At 39.9% G+C, this 24,878-nt stretch overlaps 2 protein-coding genes across 3 annotated transcripts in view; one reads left to right on the top strand and one right to left on the bottom strand.

The window, feature by feature from the left end:
- Window positions 1–3,026, top strand: part of SLC24A5 (solute carrier family 24 member 5) — a 19,292-nt gene extending 16,266 nt beyond the window's left edge. Inside the window, exon 9 of one of the 2 annotated variants that reach the window (XM_038418474.2) lies at window positions 172–3,026. In XM_038418474.2, the coding sequence (XP_038274402.1) occupies window positions 172–494 (323 nt within the window). In that variant the 3' untranslated portion in view covers window positions 495–3,026. The remainder of the gene's footprint in view (window positions 1–171) is intronic. The other variant, XM_038418475.2, reaches the window with a different exon arrangement.
- On the bottom strand, window positions 538–24,545 carry MYEF2 (myelin expression factor 2). The gene is given in 20 exon segments (XM_038418473.2): window positions 538–1,334; window positions 3,992–4,043; window positions 4,124–4,323; window positions 6,295–6,366; window positions 12,624–12,725; window positions 12,886–12,981; window positions 13,053–13,124; window positions 13,201–13,251; window positions 14,046–14,147; window positions 14,316–14,379; window positions 14,460–14,509; window positions 15,541–15,694; window positions 17,196–17,387; window positions 18,300–18,393; window positions 18,501–18,508; window positions 19,746–19,798; window positions 20,992–21,221; window positions 24,170–24,363; window positions 24,365–24,436; window positions 24,438–24,545. Coding segments are annotated over 20 exon segments (2,115 nt in total). The 5' UTR covers window positions 24,531–24,545; the 3' UTR covers window positions 538–1,170.
- Window positions 24,546–24,878: the final 333 nt, after the last annotated feature.

Genomic DNA, 24,878 nt, shown 5'->3' on the forward strand with positions numbered 1-24,878 from the left:
GCTATAAAACTGCATGTTTGTGTTCCAACATGATTGATTTTAGGCCGGTGGTATATAGTTTGCTTTATCAAGTGATCTCAATGTAGGTGCTCATAGTTTAGGGAGATGCTTAGAAAATTCTTTCTACAGTACAATAAAAATGAATGGACACTCGGTGTTTTTGTTTTGCAGGGAAAGGAGATATGGCTATGTCTAACATTGTAGGATCCAATGTATTCGATATGCTGTGTTTGGGAGTACCTTGGTTTATAAAAACTGCCTTCATAGATACATCAGCACCCGTGGAAGTGAATAGCAGTGGTTTGACTTACACAGCTATTTCTCTTATTTGTTCCATTATTTTTATTTTTCTGGCAGTTCACCTGAATGGCTGGAAGTTAGATAAAAAACTGGGAGCAGTCTGTCTAGTAATGTACTTAGCATTTGCTATACTGTCAATTTTATATGAACTTGGGATCATAGGGAACAATCCTGTAAAGGTCTGTGGTGGCTAGTTTTAGCCAGTGACTGTACTGAGGAAGACACAAAACAATGAGAGAGGATCAATTTCTTCATTTAGTCAAATAAAAAAAATCCAAAACTCCCTTTGGGCTCTAAAACTTATTTACAGAAGTTCTAAATCATGGCATAAAAGTAATCTTAAAAATAAAACAACATCACAGCCTAATTGGAGCCCTTTCTTTTAGAGTCAAGAATTACAGTGTGACTACAATGCATATATAAAACCAAAATTCTGGAAAGGACATCTAATTTTTTACATTACAATGTTGATACGAGCTGGGGGAATCTGAAACACTAAACAAATCCCACTATGCAATCTTGAGAACAGAGAAAATGGCTTATTTTATTAAAAACAGTATAACCATTCATTTAAACTGAATGACTAGAGACACTTGGCCTAATTTTCCAGAGGTGCCAAGCATCCACAGTCTTTAAGGGGACTGCAGGTGTTTAGTACCTCTGAAAATCAGGCAAACTGTCCTTAAAAACCAAACATAGTAAGATTTAGTTAACAAGAATCACAGTATATTAAACACTATACTGTTAAAGGCTGGTGGGATTTAAAAGTTTGTTTTTACAGTTTTTGTAAGCATACAATGTTACTAAAAATGACTTACTAGGATATAGAAGCTAAACAGACATAGGAATGTTCCTGAATACAGTTTTAAATTATGCATTGCGATCCAAGCGTACATCAATTTCTCTGCCACTGATTTTTATGCCGTTCATTATTCTACAGGCTTTTTCAGCAGATTCTGGCGAGTCAAACCTGACTGTTCCACAGCCTTTTGATTTTCCATTCTCCATTTTTATTTCAGCAAACATTACATGACCTGAATAAATAAGTTAAACAGCAGTTACTATAAAGGCTACATTGCACTACCAAGTTAGATATCAAATGACAGATTGAGGTAGAAAGGCATTTAAAAAAAATTTAGGAGGCTAAGCTTAGATGTTAAAATACATTTTAGAAAACATACTACCATCAAATGGGCTAACCAAGTGTAAGGCTTGCATCCATTTTACAGCAGATTTTACAGCAGAATCTTTGGGTCAATCTGAGGTGTCAATTAACTGCTTTACATTTTTATTAAAAAAAATGTTATTCCAAACATTCAGGTAGTGTTTACTTAAGTTTCCTTTCAATAAGTGTCAAAACAGCAGACAAGAATCAGAGTATGAAAACTCCCTGGTCTACACAAATAGCAATACTTCTGGTCTCAAACCAGTATAGAATTAAACATGCTTTTGCTTGAATTAATTGAGCTCAGTTGCACAAACAGAAGAATCCCATTAGAATAAGACCAGTTTTGAGGCCCTTTCAGTCACGATTTGAGCTATCACACAGTGATTACTTACTAGGTGCATGTTACAGTAAAAATCATAGTACAGATCAAACGGAGCGGAAGTTCTGTTACTGGAGTGATTATCGAAATAAGAATTAATTGATTTTTTCATGGATGGACATTCCTTTATCCTGAATACACTTCTTTAGAAGACTTAAGATTTCAAAAAAGCACTCAAGACAGAAAACTAGTCATTAACTGGGTGTTTTAAGACAGACATTTCATAACGAGCTATCCTTTTAGCTACCCCATGATAATACAGCCAAGCCACCACAAGTAGACAAGCCTCTCTAAAATGTAGGCCTCATTTTTAAGAGACTCAATATAAGAATGACTTTTCACAGAAAGAAATGAAACATTTAGAGACAGATATTCTTTGTAGTCACTTTGACATTTTCATGATGTACAGATTTTGCTGATTTGTACTAATTACTGGTTTCTTAAAATCATTCAACAATTACTACATTAGCTGTTATGAAGATTGTCAAAGAGAAGCAGATGCATTTCTAGGGCTCATCTAGTTAAATCTGAACAGAAATTGCATAGTTTAGAAACAGGGATACTGGGGCACAGGTAAAGATGCAGTATAGCTTATTTCTGTAAATTTATGAATAAAAACCATTCTGGTATAAGCACCTTTATAACTGCATCTATACTAGGCGGTTGTACCAGTATTATCAGTTTAGAAACATATAGCTAATGCAGTACAAAAAAAACTGTATTTAGACAACCCTTAAACCGAGATCCTGTTTTCATACATATCCTTAGTTCCCCTCCCTGCTTCTCCTTTATATTAATATCTGCAGAATGGCTTGTAAAGATTTTTCCACATTTTAATTCCACATTCTTCCAATGTTCACAAAATTCTTTTAAATTTTAAGATGCAACATTACCAAGATAACATATGAAAAGAAGGTGGCTATTGAGATTAGAGCAATTGCAAAAAATGGTTATTACTGAACTTATGTTTGGGGCAGGGACCATCTTTTGTTTTGTGTTTGTTTAACGCCAAGTACAATGGAGCTCTTATCTATAACTATGGGTTCTAAGCACAGCAGTAAAACTTGAAGATAGCCAAGAGGAAGAACGTTTAGGTACAAAAATAGCCACAGGAGACTGGAAAATAGTTTACTATCTTATGCAATCCTGCCAAGTCTCAGAGGTTACATCGACACAGAGAGAGAAAAAAAAACCCACAGCCCCTGTAGAAGCAAGTCTTAAAAGTCTGGGTCAACTGACTCAGGCTTGCACTACAGGGCTAAAAACAGCAGTGTAGATGTTCCGACTCAAGCTGGAGCCCAGGCCCTGAGGCTCCCCTATCCCCACCTGTTTCAGAGCCCAAGCAGGAGTGTCTACTCTGCTATTTTTAGCCCTGTAGTGCCAGCCCAAGTCAGGTTTTTGTGTTGTTTTTTGCTGTATAGATGTACCCATAACATCCCAGCAATGAACATCTTTGCATGGTCAAAAGCAGGAATACCTGCAACTTCATTTGCTTGGACAAAAACTATGTACATTTGCTATCACATTTGTATAGCACAAATGTTTATCACCCTCTATTCAACGAATCAGATGATAGTGCTATGCTGAGAATTATTTCTTCCTCCTCTCTCCCCCCACAAAGTAAAAAAGCCAATTAGGAACAGAGTTCTGAAAGTGAGTTTTCAAAGGTGGAAACAAGGTGTTTGTTCTTGCATCTAAACCCCATGATTCATGCATTTTTTAGCAATAGGGCCATAAAGGCTTTCCGAAGTACCTGCATAAATCAATGCTCTGTTGAATATCCACAGCAATCCTGCATGTCTTCCATACACAAAGCCAAACAATATAGCAACAATGCTTTTATTCATTGTAATAAGCCACATCCCTCAGATAATACACAGACAGGCCCATCTAGCTGAACAAAAACAATCTGCCTCCAGCTGTAAGACGCATCTAAAGTCACAAGGGTAAGTTTAGTACAGTAATTTTCCCCAGAAATTAACATATGTGAGCAGGATAAGGCTGGCCAGACTACTCTTCAGGCTAATTAACATTTTGCCTAGGTAACAACTACATCCCACTGTCCTTGTGGATTGGACATTTGTTAAACTCTGATTTTATGGCTTATGCAGGACAACAGCATTTGCAGCCTTCCATATACTTACCACACTGACTGAATTTCTCTTTTAGCTTCTGCCAGGTCAAGTCAAATGGAAGCTAGAATGAAAACAGGTATTAATAATATATACAGACACAGAGTGGAAAAAATAGCTGTTTGTTCGAATTCACATGCTTACATTTCTGACAAATATCTGGTTGCCTTTAGAACCTCTCTCTCTCACACCACTTCCCATCGGGCCAGCCACAAATCCTCGATCCATATCAATGTTCCTGTCCAGGCCAGCTCCCATAGCTGGTCCCATTCGATCAAAACTGGAGCTCATACGATCCATCCCCATTCCTCCAGTCATACTATTCATACCACCCATTCCACCACCTAGACAGAGAGAGGAAGAGAAGATGTTCAGGAAATAAAAATAAGTTTACTTCATATTACATTAAATGCAAGTTATAGCTGTATTGTAAGTGAATTTAACTAATTGGATCTCTTCTGTAGGGAAAATGCTGTCATTTTAGGTAAGAAAACTGGTCTAGTACAGAGCATAATGAAGTTTGTCATATTTCATATAAGCTCCAAGCAGATTCAAATATCAGCATGTTAGCCCAATCACAGTTATTACATTCTTTGCAAATTACTAAAATTGATGTTTTTATCTGAACATTTCTGAATTATCAAAATATCAGTACTGTACAATAAGATACCAAGTAGCAGATACAGAAATGTTGATAGACTAGTACTGTATCTATAAAAAACTTTCCAATGAATATCACCACAAACCTCACAGGAACTGAAAGTTCAATGACCTTCAAATTTCACTAAGTCACACAGTGGACTAAAAAGATGAAATGAAAATACTGTAGAAGTTTTAGAACATGGATAATTCGAGAATTATAATCCAGGAAGGCAAAATAAAAATACGTCAGTTTTCCTGAATGCAAATACAGACTTTTACCTACCTGATGGCATCATCTTCTAAAGGAAGGGTTCTCTGGAAATTAAACTGGATTGGCATTGATAGCCACTATTTGATATCAGAAGCCTGGACTTTCCAACACTAAATGCTATTTTAAAGCACATTACTATGTGTCATACGTGTGAAACTATTGGCACTCAAGATAAACATCCAATTGAAAATTTTATGAATCCACAATTAAAATTCAGGTAAGGCAGGAGCTTCAACTTCATCCACATATCTTGAGTATCAAGGAGGTGGATTTCCTAATGTGCCATCCAAGATAGCCAATGGCAAGGCATTACTCTTTCAACTATCCCAACGTGAAGGTGTCATGCCTACTGACTATGAACGTTGCCTTTACACAAGTTCAGGATTAGACCTCTACACAAAAAGTTAACTGAATTATATCTGAAATTCTAGACTACAAATGATGGTTTCTAGCACGTTTTACTTACTGCAAAAACAACAGTATTGAAAAAAATCAAGAGTTATTTGTAGGATTCCGGCAAAAATCTTACCAGAATGCTGCTCCTTTCTTCAAAAAAATACTTAGCATACTAAGAAGTTTGACAAATTCCAACACCAGATTAAGAGTTAGAAAGGATGTAGTGAACGAGAAAGAAACTCAGTGTTAATACATAAATAGGGCCCTATCAAATTCACGGTCCATTTTGGCAAGTTTCATGGCCAGAGGGTTTTAACATTGGTCAATTTCATGTTTTCAGATGTTTGCATCTGAAATTTCACTGTGCTGTATCCGCGGTGGTCCCAACCCAAAAGGGCATGGGGGGGGGGGGGGGGGAGGTGCAAGACAAAGCTGTTGTGTGTGCGTGCACAGGATTGCCATAGAGCTTTCTGCAGCCGGGAAGGTTCCTGGACGTGGGTCTGATCTCCCCCATACTGCTGGGAGTGCCCCAGCCAGGGGCTCCTACCTGCTAATCTGGGCTGTGCTGTGGAGGGACAGGACTTCCTCTTCCACTGCATGGGGGGGAGAGGGGGGTCTAATCTCCCCTCAGAGTGGTCATGCAAGGGAAGATGAAGCCCCATCCCTCCCCATCCCAGCAGACTAGCAGCTGGAGCCCAGTGAACAGTTGGGGTGCTCTCAGCCCTGCCACTCCCCTCCAATAGCTAGATTTCATGGCGGGGGGGGGAGGGGAGAGGCCTGATTTCACGGTCAGTGAATTTAGTAGGGCCCTATATAGAAGGAAAGCATCTCTAGCAAAAGAGCTCCTCCAAAAACAATGAGAACTACAATCACAACCTGGGACTGCTACATGAATATTTTCCTGCCACTGAAAGTATTGCACTAGAACAAGTTAATTATTTTCAAAAATCTTCTGCTACATCTATACATTGATTATTTACATTCTGTTGAAACCAAATCAACCTACTCATTCCAGATCCTACTGGGCCCATGCTAGAAGCTCCCATTCCTCCTGCAAAACCACCAACCATTGCACCACCTAAACAAAGATAGGAGAAAAAAAAAAAAATCAAGTGACATATGCTAAGACTATGGCTATAAGTTAACAAAGCCAGATAATATTAGCAAGTACACTAGTTAACATTTAAAACTAGACAAGACATTCTTACCTTATTCTTCTCTGTGGACTAGTTTCACCTGGGTAGATTATATGGTTTGGTACCTTATTATGCAATCTGGGTGGGAAGCCTCTAATAAGTGACTTTGATGGCCTCTAGCTCCGAGCTCTTTTTACAGGTTTTAAGATGCTTTCCAAAGCCTCTAAGAAAAAAAATTCTTTTGTTTGGAGAAATTGCCATTTGGGCAAGCTAGATGGAAAGAAGAAAGAAAATGATCCTGCAAGAACCTCAAAGCAAGGCTAACAGGACCACCTTATTGTGAAAAATATAGGGTGGAAAGGGCTTCTGTCATTTCCACTCCCAATACCAGGAGAATTACTTGAAGTTTTTGCTTCTCTCCCGAAAAAGATTCAAAGGAATTCAAAGGAGCTGATTATTAAATGCTCAAGTAAAGATTCCACTGGGAAGCCTATAGTGGGTCAGAGGAGAGAAAACATGCTTTTAGGGAACAGTGCTAGGGATGTGGAAGAAAAGTCACACCAAATTAAACAAACTCATAAGAGCTGCAAGACAGAGACAGCAAGGGGAAAGTACTTTAATCCTACCATTCTATAACTCCCTCTTGATGGCTTTGGTAGAGGTTACCATAGCACTACACCTCCTGTCCCTGTCCAGATTCTGTAGTAAGCAGCTAAATTGCCCTTCTTTCTGGAAGAAATCTCAGTACCAAGCAAAGTGGTTTAAACTATAACAGTAAAGAACAGAATTATCAGACACAGAGGAGCACGATATATTGGGGAAGAGTCAATGAGACTTTTGTTGAGGGAAATAATACCTCACCAATCTATTAGCATTCTTTGAGGATGTCAACAAGCATGTGGACAAGGGTGATCCAGTGGAAATAGTGTACTTGGACTTTCAGCAACCCTTTATATGATCCTTCACCAAAGGCTTTTAAGCAAGGTAAGGAGTCATGGGATAAAAGGGAAGGTCCTCTCATCGATCAGTAACTGGTTAAAAGTTAGGAAACAAAGGGTAGGAATAAATAGTCAATTTTCACAATGGAGAGAGGTAAATAGTGGGGTCACACAAGGATCCATTCTGGGATCAGTTCTGTTCAACATATTCATAAATGGTCTGGAAAAAGGGGTAGAGTGAGAATAGTGAAGTGGCAAAATTTGCAGATGATACAAAATTACTCAGGATAGTTAAGTCCAAAGCTGCGAAGCGCTACAAAGGGATCTCACAGAAACTAGGTGATTGAGCAACAAGATGGCAGATGAAATTCAATGTCGATAAATGCAAAGTAATGCACACTGGAAAACAATCCCAACTATACATACAAAATGATGGGTTCTAAATTAGCTGTTACCACTCCAGAAAGATCTTGGAATCATCGTGAACAGGTCTCTGAAAACATCTGCTCAATGTGAAGCAGCAGTTAAAAAAGCTAATAGTGTTAGGAACCATTATGAAAGGGATAGATAATAAGGCAGAAAATATCATATTGCCACTATATAAATCCATGGTATGCCCACATCAGAACTGCATGCAGTATTCAAGGTCACCCATCTCAAAAAATAAAACAAAAAATTAAAATTGGAAAAAAGCACAGAGTAGGACAACAAAAACGATTAGGGGTATGGAACAGCTTCCATATGAGGAGAGATTAAAAAGACTGGGACTAGTCAGCTTGGAAGAGAGATGACTAAGTGGGGATATAATAGAGATCTAAAAAATCATGAATGGTGTGGAGAAAGTAAATAAGGAAGTGTTATTTACCCCTTCACATAACACATGAACCTGGGGTCACCAAATGAAAATAAGAGGCAGCAAGTTTAAAACTAACTTAAGGAAGTACTTCATACAACCCACAGTCAAACCGTGGAACTCATTGCCAGGGGGTACGGTAAAGGCCAAAGGTATAAATGGGTTCAAACAGAATTAATTAAATGCATGGAGGATAGGTTCATAAATGGCTATTAGCCAAGATGATCAAGGATGCAACCCCATGCTCCTAGTGTCCCTAAATCTCTGACTGACAGTACTGGGACTGAACCACAAGGCACAGACCACTCAATAAACTGCCCTGTTATGTTAATTCCCTCTGAAGCCCCCTGCACCAGCCACTGTTGGAAGACAGGAAACTGGGCTAGGTGGACCATTGGTCTGACCCAGTATGGCCATTTTTATGGGTAAGAGAATAGACAGAACTCTCTCTCTCTGATAAACCTAAATCTGCTAGATTGCGACAAAGGCAGCATCACTGTGACAATAGATCTTGATATGAGAAGACAAATGGGTGGGGTTCTAATGCCATCTAATGTAAGTCCACAAACTGACGACTTGGTCCCTGCAGAACTATCAGCACAACCGTGGCTCTGTCTTGCTTGATTTTATTACCCTTCACATGGAAGAAAACACAAGTGTACATGGCATGGGCTAAAAGGAAGAACACCGAAACTTCATGTTGCCCATGCTACTTTATCTGCTGGAGAACCTTTCACATTCTGGGTTTTTTGTTTATCTGGTCTGGTGTTTTTTGCCACAGAAAGTCGGTGACTGACTTGCCCAGACTGCACACACTCTGAATACCCAATTTCTGAAACTGCTCCCCAGGATGGATATATTTTCTGTATAATGAACCAGATGACAGACTCAGCAGTTCAAACGGAAAGATGATTGTTCTCTGCAAACCTGACTAGAAGGATGGTCTCTCAGAGGAAGAGTTTGTTTCCCCCTCTGCAATTTACTTATGCCACTCTAGTGTTACCTGACCTCAGAATAATGTTGTGATTCTCGCTAGAATACTGAGTTTGTTCAATGCAAGCTAGGCTTTTCAGCACTCCAGCAGGTGGGGATCAAAAGCTCTCTCTGAAGTACAATATTTTTTTTGTGTCAGATGGATGCTTAGACAGGATCCCCAAACCAAAAAGCTTGTGTTTGAGTCCTGCAGGGGCATCCTTTTCATTACAATTCCACACATTTTGTGACCTGTACGGGAAAGACTATTTCACATTCATGCTTTGATTGAAAGTGTCCTCCATGATAAGGAACTGTTGGCAGAGTTTGATTTAGGGTACTAAATCCCAGCAGTATACAGTAAGGTCAAAATGTTAGCAGAGCTCAGATTGCTGGAGAAATCTGCCATGCTAATTGGACAATCAGATTTTATCCTCAAAGTGATTTCCTGAAGGCAATACTAGTCTCCAAGCATTTGTTAGGAGCAAGAAAGCTTCTGCCAAGGGCCTCTCATTAATGAAGAGTTCTAGACTCAAGAACATCTCTGCTCTGGCCACAGCCCTTAATACACAAACTTCTAAATAAGCTAGTCATCTAGGTAGGTGATTACATAGATCTTGTTCTAGATTCATTAATTTTCTTGATATTGTAGAAAAGGAAGAGGGGAGAGCCTTTTACTTCAAAGAATGCCCCTTAAAATGGCCAATACAGTCTCTCGGGTGCATTAAAGCTGCGAAGACCCCCTTCGATGCACCAGTGGCCCATTTTCCTTAAGTAAGAAGGCATCAGCCTAGATATTGGGATAAGAGAAGAGTAGGATCTTATGCAGCTAAGCACAGCATCAACCAACAGTTATGATGTAAAGTCGTAATAGTTTAGCTAGCAAAAGGAAAAAAGTTATAGGTCCTCTGGGATTATATCAAGTTCTCACTAAGTAAAAATGCAATGCCAAAATACAATCAAGAGAAGCAGATATTTGGTATATTCCAATTACTTCCATTCTCTGCCACTGCTATCCTTCTCAGTGATCCCTAAACAGTACTGATCACAGGAAGCAGAGATATAGATTTTGTAGCTACAAATCAGCCCAGGATACTTTCACCTTTAAGTATGTACTGTCTTGTCCTGTTACAACAGCACCAGAGAATACAAGTATATGGCAGAGCCCTGCTGTTTTGCACTCTACTTAGCTAAAGTCTGCTCCCGTCTATTGCATGCAAAGCTCCCACATCCAATTCCTCACAACAGGATTAAAATGCACAGACTTAATACCAGCCTCTGCAAGACCAATATGCATGATCAATATACAGGGAAAAACATCTGCAGTCAGAGCTAAGTTTGTGTTTTCAACCGAGAAATTTTGCCTGCAAATACATAGCAGCCTAAATATATTCTATTTTGAATGTCTTCACTTCCAAGGAACTGTTCAGCCACTTTAAATCCAAGATGGGGCAAAGACTTCCTGTCACCTTGAAAGATGGGAAATAGCCTAAAAAAGATACCAGAAAATCTGATGTCTTCTGGAAAGAGGCAAATTAACCAGATTCTTAGCAAATGGTTTTATCATCTTTGCACAATCTTCTTTTCTGCCCCTAAAGAAAAGACTGAATCATCTTGTGAGACACGGAGGCAACTCAGAAATTCAAGATAGTCAAGAGGACCCACCGGTTTTTTGTGATGTGGACCTAATCCTTGAAGATGCCCCACCCCAAACAGAGAATGTATGAAAAGCAGGAGCCATTCACAGGCCGGAAGAAGCAGAGCTTCCAGACTGACTTGTGTAAAGAACGAACGGTTCTCTAATTTGATTTAGACACCTGTCTAAATAGGGATTTTCTAATTAAAATTGGTAATCATGCCTGAATCTCCTTCAGGGAAAAACTGTTTTACAAGCAGCCTTTATGGTGGCAACCTAAACTAGTCCCCTCTGCTTCTTCCAAATGAGGCATACATATATCATGAAGGATTTTAGGAGTCAACCTTATGCTATTCTTCACCTTTGCAGGGTGGAGTTAACAGAAAAGAAAATCCATATCTTTAGCATGTCCACCATAAAAGGAAGGCAGTAAATAGCTACATTTAGGCAGGATCCAGACTGATTCTTGCACTTTTGGTCAACCTAGGCTCTACTTCTGCAGAATATTTTTTGTTTTAACTTGGTCATTTGGGACAAGAGAGTAGCGAAACCTGCTCCGTCAAAAAAGTGCAACATCCTTGCACAGGACATGGTGATCTAAAAGTGGAGAAAATATCAGCACAACCTCCTGAGCTGACTTTACTCCTGGGGGAATTCTGCGCCACTGTACAAGTAACATTGTGCATGTAGAATTTCCTTTCCCCCACAGAAATGGGCTGCAGTGCTGCTATCCACGACTAGGGGCCGCTGGACCCAGCAGAGCACAGCTCACACATAGAAGATGCTGCCGGGGGAGGGGAAGGGAGCTAGAGGATTCCTGGCAGCTATAGTTCCCAGCATGCCCTGAGGGAAGGAGATGGCAGCACACAGGAAACTCCATGCAAGCCTGGGGCCAAGCATCATGCGGTTTCTCCCTCTGGATCTCTGGGGGGCAGATGCTGGCGGAAGGAGGCATGGGATCTTGGCAAGGGGGGCTGGGGTTGGGTATATTGGCTGTGGAGCACAGTGGCTGGCTCTGGGGGGAGGGGGAGAGGGGTTGTGGGTGTCTGGCCCCCCCAGCTGGGCTCTGGGGGAGGGGAAAAGGGGCAGAGAAACAGGAATTGTGTTGTCATAGTGGTTTCTTTAACTCTCTACTTTTGGGGGAGTGAGTGAGTGAGGTTATAGACATACTTGCTGACAGGTATTTTGAAATGAATTACCAAAATAACTGAAACTGCTGATATTATGTAGTGTTATTTTGACAAATAACATTTTCAGAATTTTAAAATATTGTGCTCAGAATTTTTAATTTTTTGGCACAGAATTTCCCCAGGACTATGACTTGCATCAAAAAAAGAAAGGAAGCACATTGGGCATAAACGGGAAGGACAACTTGTCTAGTGTGCACTAATGAAACAGGGGCACAGAAATTGCAAGACAACTATTTGAACAGCTGGTATGCTGTTTCCAGAAAGGTGTCCTAGAATGTCAATTATTCAAATACTCAAAGTTACTAACTGTGTTAACTTAAAATATTCTCTTTATTCAAAGAGAATAAATATTCTCTTTATTCCCTGGTTCAAAAAAAATCATCATTTTTTTTTTTATTAGTTTTAGACAGGGGCATTGTACTTCCATCTATGTAAAGATCTAAATTTTATCCTCATTGCAGCACCTACCAAAATACTCTTTGGAGACTGAAGTTGATGGTGAGGAGCAGACAGATAAATTAACAAGTTAGTTTTCTTGTCAAAAGAAATAAGTAATTGCAACACATTGTGATTGCTCAGGAGGAACTCAAGTTTGACAGAGTTACCATACCCATTCTTCCAAACGAATCTCCAAAGCCCCGGTTCATTGCCATGTCACTGCGACCAAAATCTCTGTCCATACTTCCTCCCATTCCACCACGAAACATTTCTGCTGAGAATACACCAACAAAGAAGCAGGAGTTGCAATAGATTTTCTGTTATATTTTCAACGTAAGATGTACAGAAATTACATATTTCATGACTGCTCATTCAAAGGGAAAGTAGTTTAAAGCACAAATCTGAAGAGCCCACATTTAAGTTTGCTAACTTACCTCCCATGCCAGTTGCCATGCCTCCCATGCCGGTTCCTATGCCCCCACTCATTCCACTGCCCATATTTCCTCTGAAGTCATCTACACTCCCCATCCCTATGTAAAGAAACAAGTTTTAATAACGAGAATGGATTAAAAGTAGAGGGGGAGAGAGAAAGTTCACCCACCTCCCATTCTGCTGACTCCACCAAATCCTCCCATGTTAGTCATTCCTTCCATTCCACCAAATCCACCGATACCTATGCAATAAGGAAAAATGTTTTCTATACAATATTTTAAAGAAGTTAACAGAAAATAAATAAAAAAAACACATACCTCCTCCCATTCTGTTCATTCCTCCAAAGCCTGGGCCATCCATTCCCATACCTTTAACCAAAAGTTATACATATTGTTTAGAAGACAGAAAAAGCTCTCTATATTTCTATATTCTATAAAATTCTGTGCACAATATTTTAAAATTCTGCATATTTTGTCAAAACTCTATATAATCACACCAATTTCAATTATTGGGTAATCAATTTCAAAATACTGTCAGCAACTATGTCTGAGCAATACAGACAAAAACATTCCCCCAGGAGTAGAGAGTTAAAGAAGCCCCTACAACAACCCGGTTTCTGTTTCTCTACCCCTTCCTGAGCCCAACCTGAGGACCAGGCACCCACACACTCCCTCCAGGGCCCAGCTCCAGCGCAGACACTCTTGCCTCCTATCCTCCCAAGGCCCAGGGATCCAGAGGGAGAAACAGCCTGATGCTGGGTCCTGGGCTTGTACAGCATTTCCTGCATGTTGCCTCCTTCCTCCAGGGCATGACGCCTCCTTCCTCCAGGGTATGCTGGGAACTGCAGCTGCCAGGAACCCTTCAACTCCCTCCCCCTCAGAGTGGCTTCTATTTGCAAACTGGGCTCTGCTGGGTCCAGTGGCCCCAAGTGGCCATCAGCACCTCTGCAGCCCATTTCTGTGGGGTTAAAAGGAAATTCTGCACAGAATATTAATTTTGAGCAAATACTGCATTGCGCAGAATTTCCCTAGGAGTAATTTATGTAAGTCAATTAATCAAATTCACACTATTCAAGGTTTACTTTGTTAGAGAAGACAACTTTTCCTGAAGCAAGACCAAGAACCATTGAAGTTATAGAGAAAATAAATAAAAGTATACTCACCTCCTGGACCCATATTCCCCATTCCACCTCCCATGCTCAATTGGGTTGCGCTGATGGGCTGTCCTCCTGGTCCAAGTCCCATCCCAATACCTCCAAGGCCACCTTTGAAAACCAGAGCAAGTATCACCATCAGGAGTCAGGATTTTTGTTGCCACAATGAGCTCCTACAAATGTCATTCATGCCTTCTGGTGCTGACATCATACAGTTCCAGAGTGCACGTCATAATATATGAAGTTCAAGGAGTAAGGAAGATTATAGCCCATACTCACGAGGTAACTGTGGCGTCTTGTTCTCCACCACACGGAAGTCTTCATGAGGAATTGATTTGTCATCCTGTTGTGAAATGAGTATTATTAGGAGGGATTTCACTATATTTTAGCTTAGCTAAAGGGGGAAAAGGGCAGACAACTCACCATTTTTACATGCATGGGTCTATCAAACAGGAACTGTCCATTGAACATAGCTGAAGACCAAGTCAAAGAAGTTTGATCTGACTACTGAAGGCAGCCTAACTAGTTTTAAAGACTCATTTTTATAATTTAGCTGACCCTTCTTAGTGGTTCCCTCCCCACTTCTCCAATCAAGGAGATTAGCTAGTTAGAATGACAGTTACAGACAATCACTGAACAAATCAGCTCCTTTTTCAACCTTAACTACTGGACTGCAGAGTTACCCTCTCTCTCCGGCCCAATGATTATTTAAGCGTTTATCCACATTTGAACAGTCACTGGGCGAGAGAGAGAATGTTTCTATATTCCAGTGGTTAGAGCACCCACCTGGGAAGTGGAAGAACCTAGTACAGTCCCCCTGCTCCACTCTCATTTATCCACTATGGAATGGCTTCAACAAGAGAAGCTGAGGAAGCCCCACATCAGAATATCCCATAGCTCAGGGTGGAGAGAGAGATGAGAATTGTACCGGGGTCGCCCACATCCCAGTGGAGTGCTCTAACCACTGAACTAACATTTATAAGGTAGGCACCACCAACACCACCTGGATTTTGAATGGGACCCGAACTGGTGCATGTGCCTGAAGCCACACAAACCAACGAATTTCTATCTTCCTCTGGTTCATGAATTGCTCTGGGACTTAGGCACCTGGATGCCTAGAGTAGAATTGGACATGCCCAAAGTCTAAGTCTAAAAACTTAGGTGCCCAGGGAACTTTTACAATGGAATGTTGAGTGCCAAGTTAATTTAGGTGCCAACAGTTAGGTGGCAGCCTAGAAGTTCTGTGGACTTCAGTGGCATCACGCATGGGGACTTACATGCCTAATTTTGGAGTTTAGGCGCCTAAGCTGTTTTGTGAAGTGCACTCAAGGTCTTCATGTACACAGAAACTGAAATTTAGCATGCACATAAACCAGCTACAATGCAAATGGATATAGCGTAGCTTTAAAATCAATCATATACATTCATATACCATTCAACGCAAACAATCCACATTTAACAAATTGCTCCTTTAACCAGAAATAATTCTCAAAAATAAGGATACATATTGCCTGAACTGCTTCAATTGCTTGTTCAAAAGTGACTGTTCCCATTCCTCGACTCTTGCCATCCTTGTCTTCTTTGATATCTGCACGTTTTACAGTTCCAGCAATGCTGAACACCTCCTTTAGTTTCTTCCAGCCAACTTTAAAGTCAAGCTGAATATACAAAATTACACAATTCCAATACATTTACCTCTTCTCATTAAATAATTTTGAAGACATTGTACAGCATAGTAACTTTTTAAACTCCTAAAAATAATATATTTTTATAGCACATGTCCACCACAGTGGGTCGAACAAGTCAAATCTCTTTAAAAGTGATGAATTCATAGATTCATAGATACTAAGGTCAGAAGGGACCATTCTGATCATCTAGTCCGACCTCCTGCACAGCGCAGGCCACATAATCTCACTCACCCACTCCTACGAAAAACCTCACCTATGTCTGAGCTATTGAAGTCCTCAAATCGTGGTTTAAAGACCTCAAGGAGCAGAGAAGCCTCCCTCAAGTGACCCGTGCCCCAGCTACAGAGGAAGGCAAAAAACCTCCAGGGCCTCTCCAATCTGCCCTGGAGGAAAATTCCTTCCCGACCCCAAATATGGCGATCAGCTAAACCCTGAGCATATGGGCAAGATTCACCAGCCAGATACTACAGAAAATTCTTTCCTGGGTAACTCAGATCCCATCCATCTAATATCCCATCTCAGGGGATTAGTCCTATTTACCCTGAATATTTAAAAGATCAATTACTTACCAAAATCCCATTATCCCATCGTACCATCTCCTCCATAAACTTATCGAGTAGAATCTTAAAACCAGATAGATCTTTTGCCCCCACTGCTTCCCTTGGAAGGCTATTCCAAAACTTCACTCCTCTGATGGTTAGAAACCTTCGTCTAATTTCAAGTCTAAACTTCCTGGTGGCCAGTTTATACCCATTTGTTCTTGTGTCCACATTGGTGCTGAGCTTAAATAATTCCTCTCCCTCTCCTGTATTTATCCCTCCGATATATTTCATGTCACTTCTGTATGCTTCCCTACTCAACTTTTAACATGCTGATTAGGAAGGGAAATTTTTTGCAGCACTTGCATTCTCTTAAGTGCCAGTTTGCATCTAAAAAGAGAAACAGGACTAGTTCAGGTATTTCTTAAATTTGTGAAAATTCTGAGCTAGTAAGAGAATCAGAATAAATGATTGCATTAAAACAATAATGTAAACTAGAGTTTGTGTTCATGCAGAGTAACTGGCAAGATTTTCTGCACAAGGTGGATACATACAAATACACTTGCCAACTAACAAGTACACTCAGTTGTAAAGAAAAGCCAAAGTTATCTGTAAATACTATTTTAAAAAATTGCAACAAAGGACTACAGCATAGTGAAGACCATCATAAAGACCTGCTAGTAGTAGTCTGCTGCTGCTGAAAATCCATTTCACGTATTTTGTTTTTACACCCCAATCTGGACACATACATGCGCTCTCTCTTCAACTTCAGGAAAGAAATACCAGACCTCAAAATTAATTCATATGCATTTCCTTTTAAAATGGAGAGCGAGTGGATATTCTTGCGTAATTCACAGAGATTGGTACTACTGAACATAAGGATTTTTTAAGACAGACTAGACATTAAAATTTTTAAATGTGCTTAAACTTACATTAGCAACAAAAATAGTGGACCCAAGCCTGCCAGCCTGCAAATTACTGATAATCTCAGGAGGAATGTTTGGATTATTGAGAATTGAAGGGGGTAAATTCATCAATCCAGGTGCCATATCAGGTCCATGTCCTCCTGGGAATGGTCCTCCCACACGCTGCAATGCCCTACGAGCATGTTCACCATCAGGATCCTAGAACACATTTAAAAGTAAAGCTAACACATTCATCAACAGCAGGATTGACAGTTGAATAAAAAAAGTACTATTTTAAAATTCCACAAAAATCCATCAAAATCATCAACTAATATCCTTGTCAGCATCAGCAGAGGGATCAAGCACTTAAGTAGCATGGAGACCTAATTCCCTCACCTCTAGAGGTGGGTCCTTTCAGATGAGGGTTGAGGCATATTGGCAAAGCACTTGTGGAGGAAGCGTGCACTGCCACTTCACATGCTGTACCTAGCCTATGGACAAGTAGAAAAGATTTCAATCTAGTGGGCTGTCAGTCTAGTACCTTCTTCCAAGCACTGAGTTAATTCAATGAACTTTGATTATTTGTTAATCCATGATGAAAAATTGTAACAGAACATTCCAAAGAACTATTATTCCAAAGGACCCAACACTATATATTACATTGAGAATTTTGACATTTATTTGAAATCTCAATTTGCACAATCACTCTATTTCCATCCCCCTGTCCCACTACAAAATAGTCAGAACAATCTGACTGGCAGACTAGAATTAAGAGTCATTTTGATAAAAGTATAAAAACTGAAAGTAATAGCCAGGGATGACAGAGGGAAGCGGTAGGAAGTTAGGAGATATCTACCATTTAAAAAAAAAAAAAAAAAAAAGGCATTTGTTTATTTTGGCATACTACAGACTTTAGGACACATCAGGATTTTGTCATATTAGGTCCCTGGCATTGTGCCTTCTGTGAGCAATAGGCCCCTGGCTGGCTAAGGAAACATAAAGAGGCCTTTCCACTATAGAAAGTGGAAGATATGTATAGCTAATAGACCACCTCATGTTAGTGTAAAGCCACTTCAAGTGTTCCTAGAAAAGATTTCATCAATTCAAGCTAAAACAAGGTAACATTCATACCTCTTTAATGTTCAGGGGTCTTCCACTAAGGTCATATTTGTTCATAGTTTCTAATGCTTTCTTTACGAATTCTTCATCTTTGAATTCAACCACACTTAAGAAGGAACAAAATATGTAGAGTATTAAAGTAAAGTTAATTTTAAACACCTAGCAGAACATTTGTACAGTAGTGTCTTTCCGCATACACACAAAGAAACTTACCCACAACCCTACATCCATGATGAAGATTTGTGAACACATGAGGAGGAAAAAAAAAAAAAAAGGAGTGAGTCAGTATACATAACTAATAAAATATTTTAAGATTCCATATTACTGTTAAATAACTGTTAGTTAAATTTCAACTCCAGAATTTATAAACACAAACTTTTACTGATAGCCAAAATTTAATTTCACCTAGTGTCTTTTGAACAAATGCACTACAGTGGATATTACAATTAAAAAGCAAAAGACAATATTGTAAACTCTATTTTATTCTCTTTGAGCCAAACCAGAATTGGACTATAGAAAAATGTCACACAGATCGATATAAGGACAGTTAAAAGAATATCATCAGCACACTCAGTGTGTCACTGGATGCTGATCTTTGAGTACAAAATTTAATTTCACATACATATAGAAGGATTTTGTGTACCTGTCTCAATTACATTTAAAGGTTAAGTTACTTTTCATGAAAGTAAATTACCGACTGCACCAAAACCCATTTAATAAAGCAACTAGCTTAGGACTGCTTTAAGTGAGCAGTAATATAGACTAAACTGAAAACACACCATTTTGTTTTACAAATGTTAGGGAACTCATTTACAACAATTATTCCTCCTTAGTTAGAATCAAACCTGCATTTCTCAGTTCATAAAGCAGGTTCAGATCTATTATAGCTCAAACTTTTGACTGAAAAAAGACAAAGGAGCTTTAACATTCTTCACTCTAAGTGCCTCATTGCTGGCATTCTCTTGGCTGCCAACTACCTCCTTCCATTCAGTTTAAAAAACAGGCAAATTCAGTAATCCAAAGTGTTCAGAGCACTAGTCCTGTAAACTCTCAAATTAGATTCTTCAAACAGTATAGTCTTAACATTTTTATACTAATTGGCCGCAAAAAAATTACACTTGCAAAATTTGTCAATTCAGTAGTTTTTTTAAAGTCCTTTACATAAAACAGATCTAGAACACAACAAAAATCCTAAATTAAAGTGTTGGCTGAAAAGTATTACCTTAAAAGAATTAAGTAAATGCCATTTGTTGACTTTTATAAAATAGTTTGTCCCTTACAGCCAGCTAGTTTGATTTACATGAAAGTGTCAGACTGATTCTAATACAGAAGCCTCAAGTCTATCATAATAAAATAAAAATGAAACTTACTTTCCAAAAACTGGTACAGGTATTATACAAAAATAAAACTGCTGAGGAACTTTTAAACCTCTAGCAGATTGTTGCCCACGGCACTTACCCTTGATTTTCCTTCAGCATCCTTAAACAGCTCCACGTATGTAACCTCACCAACTACATAAGACATACAAAGGGAAAATACCAAGAGACAATGCATTTAAACACCAGTATCTTGCTTTACTGTGCCCCTGTGCACAACTCTACAAAGAAGCACCTATTATTCACCAACAATCAAAACCAGACCAACATACCTCCTGTCAATGGCTATATAAATTTAGCTAATTTTCAGAAATATGCAGCAGCCACATTCTCAAGAGCTATACAAACAACTATATTTAACCTAATTCATACTACAGATCATATTTTGGCCAGTATGATATAGTTGGTGAACAAATTCAGATACACACTTGGTCCCTTAACCTATCAGATTAGATCATCAACATTAGCACTTTTCAGTGACATTTGTCATCCTACTCACAACAGCTGTTTTAAGGTGACTTTCTACCTGAATGTCTTCAATCATAAGAGTTTGCCTTCAATATAAATAACCAAATTTACACGTCAAATATTTCACAGCAAGCCACACACTTTCTAAAGTTTCGGTGAATAAAACCAATCAAATAGTCATGTCACCTTACAACAGATACACCAAGCACAGTTACAAAAAGTTTTTGGCATTATTTAACAGCCTAGAAGCCAAGTGTGCTTTGCATTACTTTAAAAGAATCAATATTTTCAAGAAAAATAACAGATCTAACTTTTTACAGAATTCTTATTAGAGTTATTTTCCCCCAAACTGTCCAGAGTAAAACGTTTGGGTTGTTCAGATTACTCTATCAAAACTGCAACAGCAGTAACACACTTTTAATATAAATCTCCAGACAGTCAGTCATGGCAGTAGTTACAATGCAGACAAAGTTAATTCCACAGCCAGATTCCACCAAGGAAATACAAAACATCTTTTGAAATACACACTAAGTGCATTGCTTAAATACAATAGCCCTTTAAAAATCTATGAAGACTACAACTAGACAAAACACAATCTCTTTAAAAAGTCATGAGGGCATGCATATGCTTTTGGCTCTCTACTGTCACACTAGAATGGCAAGTTTGTAAACACTTCATTTTCCCGTACTACTCTGCAATGCAGTTGTCTCAAATGAAAGAATGGGGGAAAGATAGATGCATCAAGTAAAGGCCAAACAAAAAATAAAAAAAATGCAAGTCAAATCTGTGTGGCTCAAAGGACAAAAATATTTTAAGTTCCTCCCCTTCCTATATGAAGTGGGTTATCAGGAGTGAGTTACCTTTTTCTCTCATAAGATCTTTAATAGCTTGCCATTTCATGTCATATGGGATGTTGCTAATGAAAACTCTGTTACGGTTAATAGTCTTCTTTTCTCCAGTGCCTGAATTCTTGTCCTTTGAATAGGGATGGAATCTATTCTTGTTTCCAAGAGATGGAATTGCCTTCGGTTTTGGAACATACTTTTCCTTCACAGGTGCTTTCTCTTCCTTTGCTGCCTCATCATTATCCCTATATTTTCAAAAAGACAGACAGATTAGTTTTGCTTTGAAATAATGGTACAGTTCTATATTAATAGGGCAAATCCCACATTTTGCATGCCATCAACTTTGCAACTACCATTCAGAACTCCCTAATTCCCAAGATATTTTAAGAATTATTTCATGAACACGCTCTGTTTTATTTGGCAACAAAATAAGAAGTTAAAGTTTGCAAAGAAAGGCCACACTGTTCCATTATAATCACAGTAAGGATTTCTAGTTAAGTTGTACTTCTGTACTAATATGCCGGTCAAGTTCCAGCAAGGTGGTGTTATAAAGAAACGGATTATTAAAAACTTGTGTAACTGAGATGTACCATCCTAGTTATTACAAGCCTTGAGTCTTAAGTGTTTTAAACAGTGTACTGAAAGATCTTTGCATAAGACACCAGTTGCAATTACACAATATTCATCTCATATCTAAGTGTTACAAGATTGCAGAAAAGGGGGATATGGAACCTCTTGCTTAACTTATTACATGAGCAAAACAGTATCTTCACAATGCCTCACAAGCTGTATTTGTTTCAACAGGCTTCCAGGACCTAAAATTTTATACCAAGTTTTGACACTTTCAGCATGTAACTCAAATGACCTAAAATACACATTTCAGTTCTATAAATAGAGTACATTGCTGGACTGTTTGGTTTGTGTTTATTGAAGAATTATGAAATTAAGAACTAAGATTCTCTTCATTAAAAAGGTTTCAGAGCAGCAGCCGTGTTAGTCTGTATTCGCAAAAAGAAAAGGAGGACTTGTGGCACCTTAGTGCCACAAGTCCTCCTTTTCTTTTTGCGAATACAGACTAAGGTGCCATAAGTACTCCTTTTCTTCATTAAAAAGTAACCACACCTTCAAATGTAATCAACCTGTATATCCTGAGTGTGCAATAAAGTCAATTTATTACTGTCACGCTAAGTAAATGAAAAGTTCTACAGTGGGGTCCCATTTATTATCCATCCACAATGCCAAACTCCATTTTAGAAATTCAGAGAATGAATTTGAAGCAATTACTTTTCCTAGAATTAGAAAGCACTGGTGTGAAATGGGCTTTGTAGCCAAAATATGTAATAATCAAGTTAGTTGAGAGATTATTGCAAAATTTATATCTAAAAAATATATTATATCCAAAGAGATAATATCCAGAAAACAAGCATATGTTGGTATTTTGATTTTTTATCTATAGCAAAACAATCTGATCACCTGAGTATTCATAAGGAATATAGAAATCCATGGATGCAGAACTTCTGTGCACCCTAGAAGGAGTGCCATAATTGTTACATTCCCAGAAGAAAATGAAAAACTGTGATTAACACCATGTTGCATTTTGATGTTTGCACAGCAATTTGAAAATGCAAGACTCTACATATGGCCTTAAACCAAGAACAATACAAACCACAAAAAACCGGAGTGTGACCATTTAGAGCCAGCTGCACAACAAAGGAAAACCTGACCGAGGTATGTAAAAATATAATATACACAAATATGTGTGGTCAAGAATACCATGGAATAAATGCCTTCATTCGTCACCCCTTATATAAATGTTTTTATTTTGAATCTGACCTCAAGTGTGTTTGTTTACCACAATCCATACTTTTAACATTTCAAATGTCAATGCAGCTTTCAAACAGCCACTATGTATTAAAAGAAGTCTGTAAAAAAATATACTTTCCTCCAAGGTGTGAACTGGGTAAAATGAGGAGCTGAAAGTTATACTGATTTGAGATCAAAGACTTCCTATGTTCAACCATTGACATCAGACCTTCAAACTTTTACCAGGCAAGAACCATCAGTTCTAGAAAGTCCTTTTGCTTTATTGCATTGGAAAGCTGAAATTCCAAGCTTCTTAATAATGTTCCACATCTGTCCCTGACAGGTCCTGGCTTACTGGATCTTAAAATAGCACTGGTTTCAGAGTAGCAGCCATGTTAAGTCTGTATTTGCAAAAAGAAAAGGAGTACTTGTGGCACCTTAGAGACTAACAAATTTATCTGAGCATAAGCTTTCGTGAGCTACAGCTCACTTCATCAGATGCATCCGATGAAGTGAGCTGTAGCTCACGAAAGCTTATGCTCAGATAAATTTGTTAGTCTCTAAGGTGCCACAAGTACTAAAACAGCACTGTAATTTACAAGAAAGCAGTTAATTTTTAAAACCTTTTCAAAATGTGTTACAAGTACAGATTTGTCTCTATCCACCTGCACAAGAGCACTCCTGTTTCTAAGACAACCTGGCTTTAGAGATGGAGAAATATATATATATAAAAGGCAGCAATATAAAGTTACAATACATCTCCAGAAAATCGTGGTGGAAACAGAACAGGTGATGGTATTTGAAGGCATAAAGATTTCACTACTCGAAAGCGACCTGTGGAGTGATGATCAACTCACAACCATACAATCCTCACAGAATCACATACTTACTGTCTGTGTTACACGTACAGGCTTGGATTCAGCGAGCAGACACACGACCATTCAAGGAAGCGCACTGCTCACACCGAGAAACCTCGCCATCGTTAATATAATGCAACTGCCTTGCCGCAGGGCCACGCTCTCCGTGTTCCCAAGAAGAGGCTAATGGCATGGGGGAAGCAAGCCTCCCCTAGCGCAGCACCCCATCGCAGGGCAGCCCTCCTGAGCCCCCTCCTCTGACCTGCTCCTTATCCCCTCCTCCACACACCGCCCCCGGGCTACACCACAACGGCCAACACTAATCGGGGGGCTTCTACTTCCCCTCCCGAGTGATGGGGGCTCCCCCGGAGGGGGAGGAGTCTTGCCCGCGGGAAGGGGGGGGGGGAGAGGACAGGCTGCCTCTCTACCACGGCCTAGGCGGCCGGCTGAATCCCCGCGCTCAGGTAGCCCCGTTGCCTGGCCCCCTCCCGCTTGTCCCCCGGCTCGGAGCCCAGGCCCAGCCCCGCACACACATTTTGACGCCATTGGCGCTGCCACCGCTCTCGGTCGCCGTTGCCGCCGCCGCCTCCTCCTCATCCTGCTGCTGAGGCTGGTTGTCGGGAGCGGCTAAGGCCTCCTCCGCTCCTCCCGGTGGCGGCGCCGCCGCGGCCTCCGGCTTATCGTTCTCCGCCATTTCCTTGCCGAGCGCCGCTGCCGCTGGGTTTGAAAAGGCCCCTGAGCGCCTTGGCCTCTCCGCGCCGGCCCGGCCAGCTCTCGCGAGAACGAATCCGGAAAGGGGGGGGCGAGCGAAGAGGGCTCTTGGGTTACCATAGTGACGCCATTGTACCGGAGAGGCCTATCGTCTCCATCCTCCCCTCTCCTAAGCGGGGACATCTTACAGGCGCAGGGCTCCCCTGAATTAGCCACTCCCAGCTCGAAGTGTAACCCCCCCCCCGCCACAGATATTACCCAGCTCTCTCTGTGCATCCACCCTCCTCAGAGAGCCTACTGCCAATTCTAACTGCCCTGAGACCCCTTCCCCCCACAAAAAATACCTACTCCCACGTCCCAATGTTCAGCAACACCCCCAGCCTCACTTAGCCCCCAACATAAACACTCCCACCTCCGAATATCCCTCCCAGCATACCCCCAAAACTCCCATTGCTACATTTTCAATCACTCCCCACCCCTACCACTCACCCCCAACATAATCCACCGTCACCACTAATTGTGCCATAAACA

The sequence above is a fragment of the Dermochelys coriacea genome, chromosome 10, assembly GCF_009764565.3.
Source record: "Dermochelys coriacea isolate rDerCor1 chromosome 10, rDerCor1.pri.v4, whole genome shotgun sequence".
NCBI classification, from domain to species: domain Eukaryota; kingdom Metazoa; phylum Chordata; order Testudines; family Dermochelyidae; genus Dermochelys; species Dermochelys coriacea.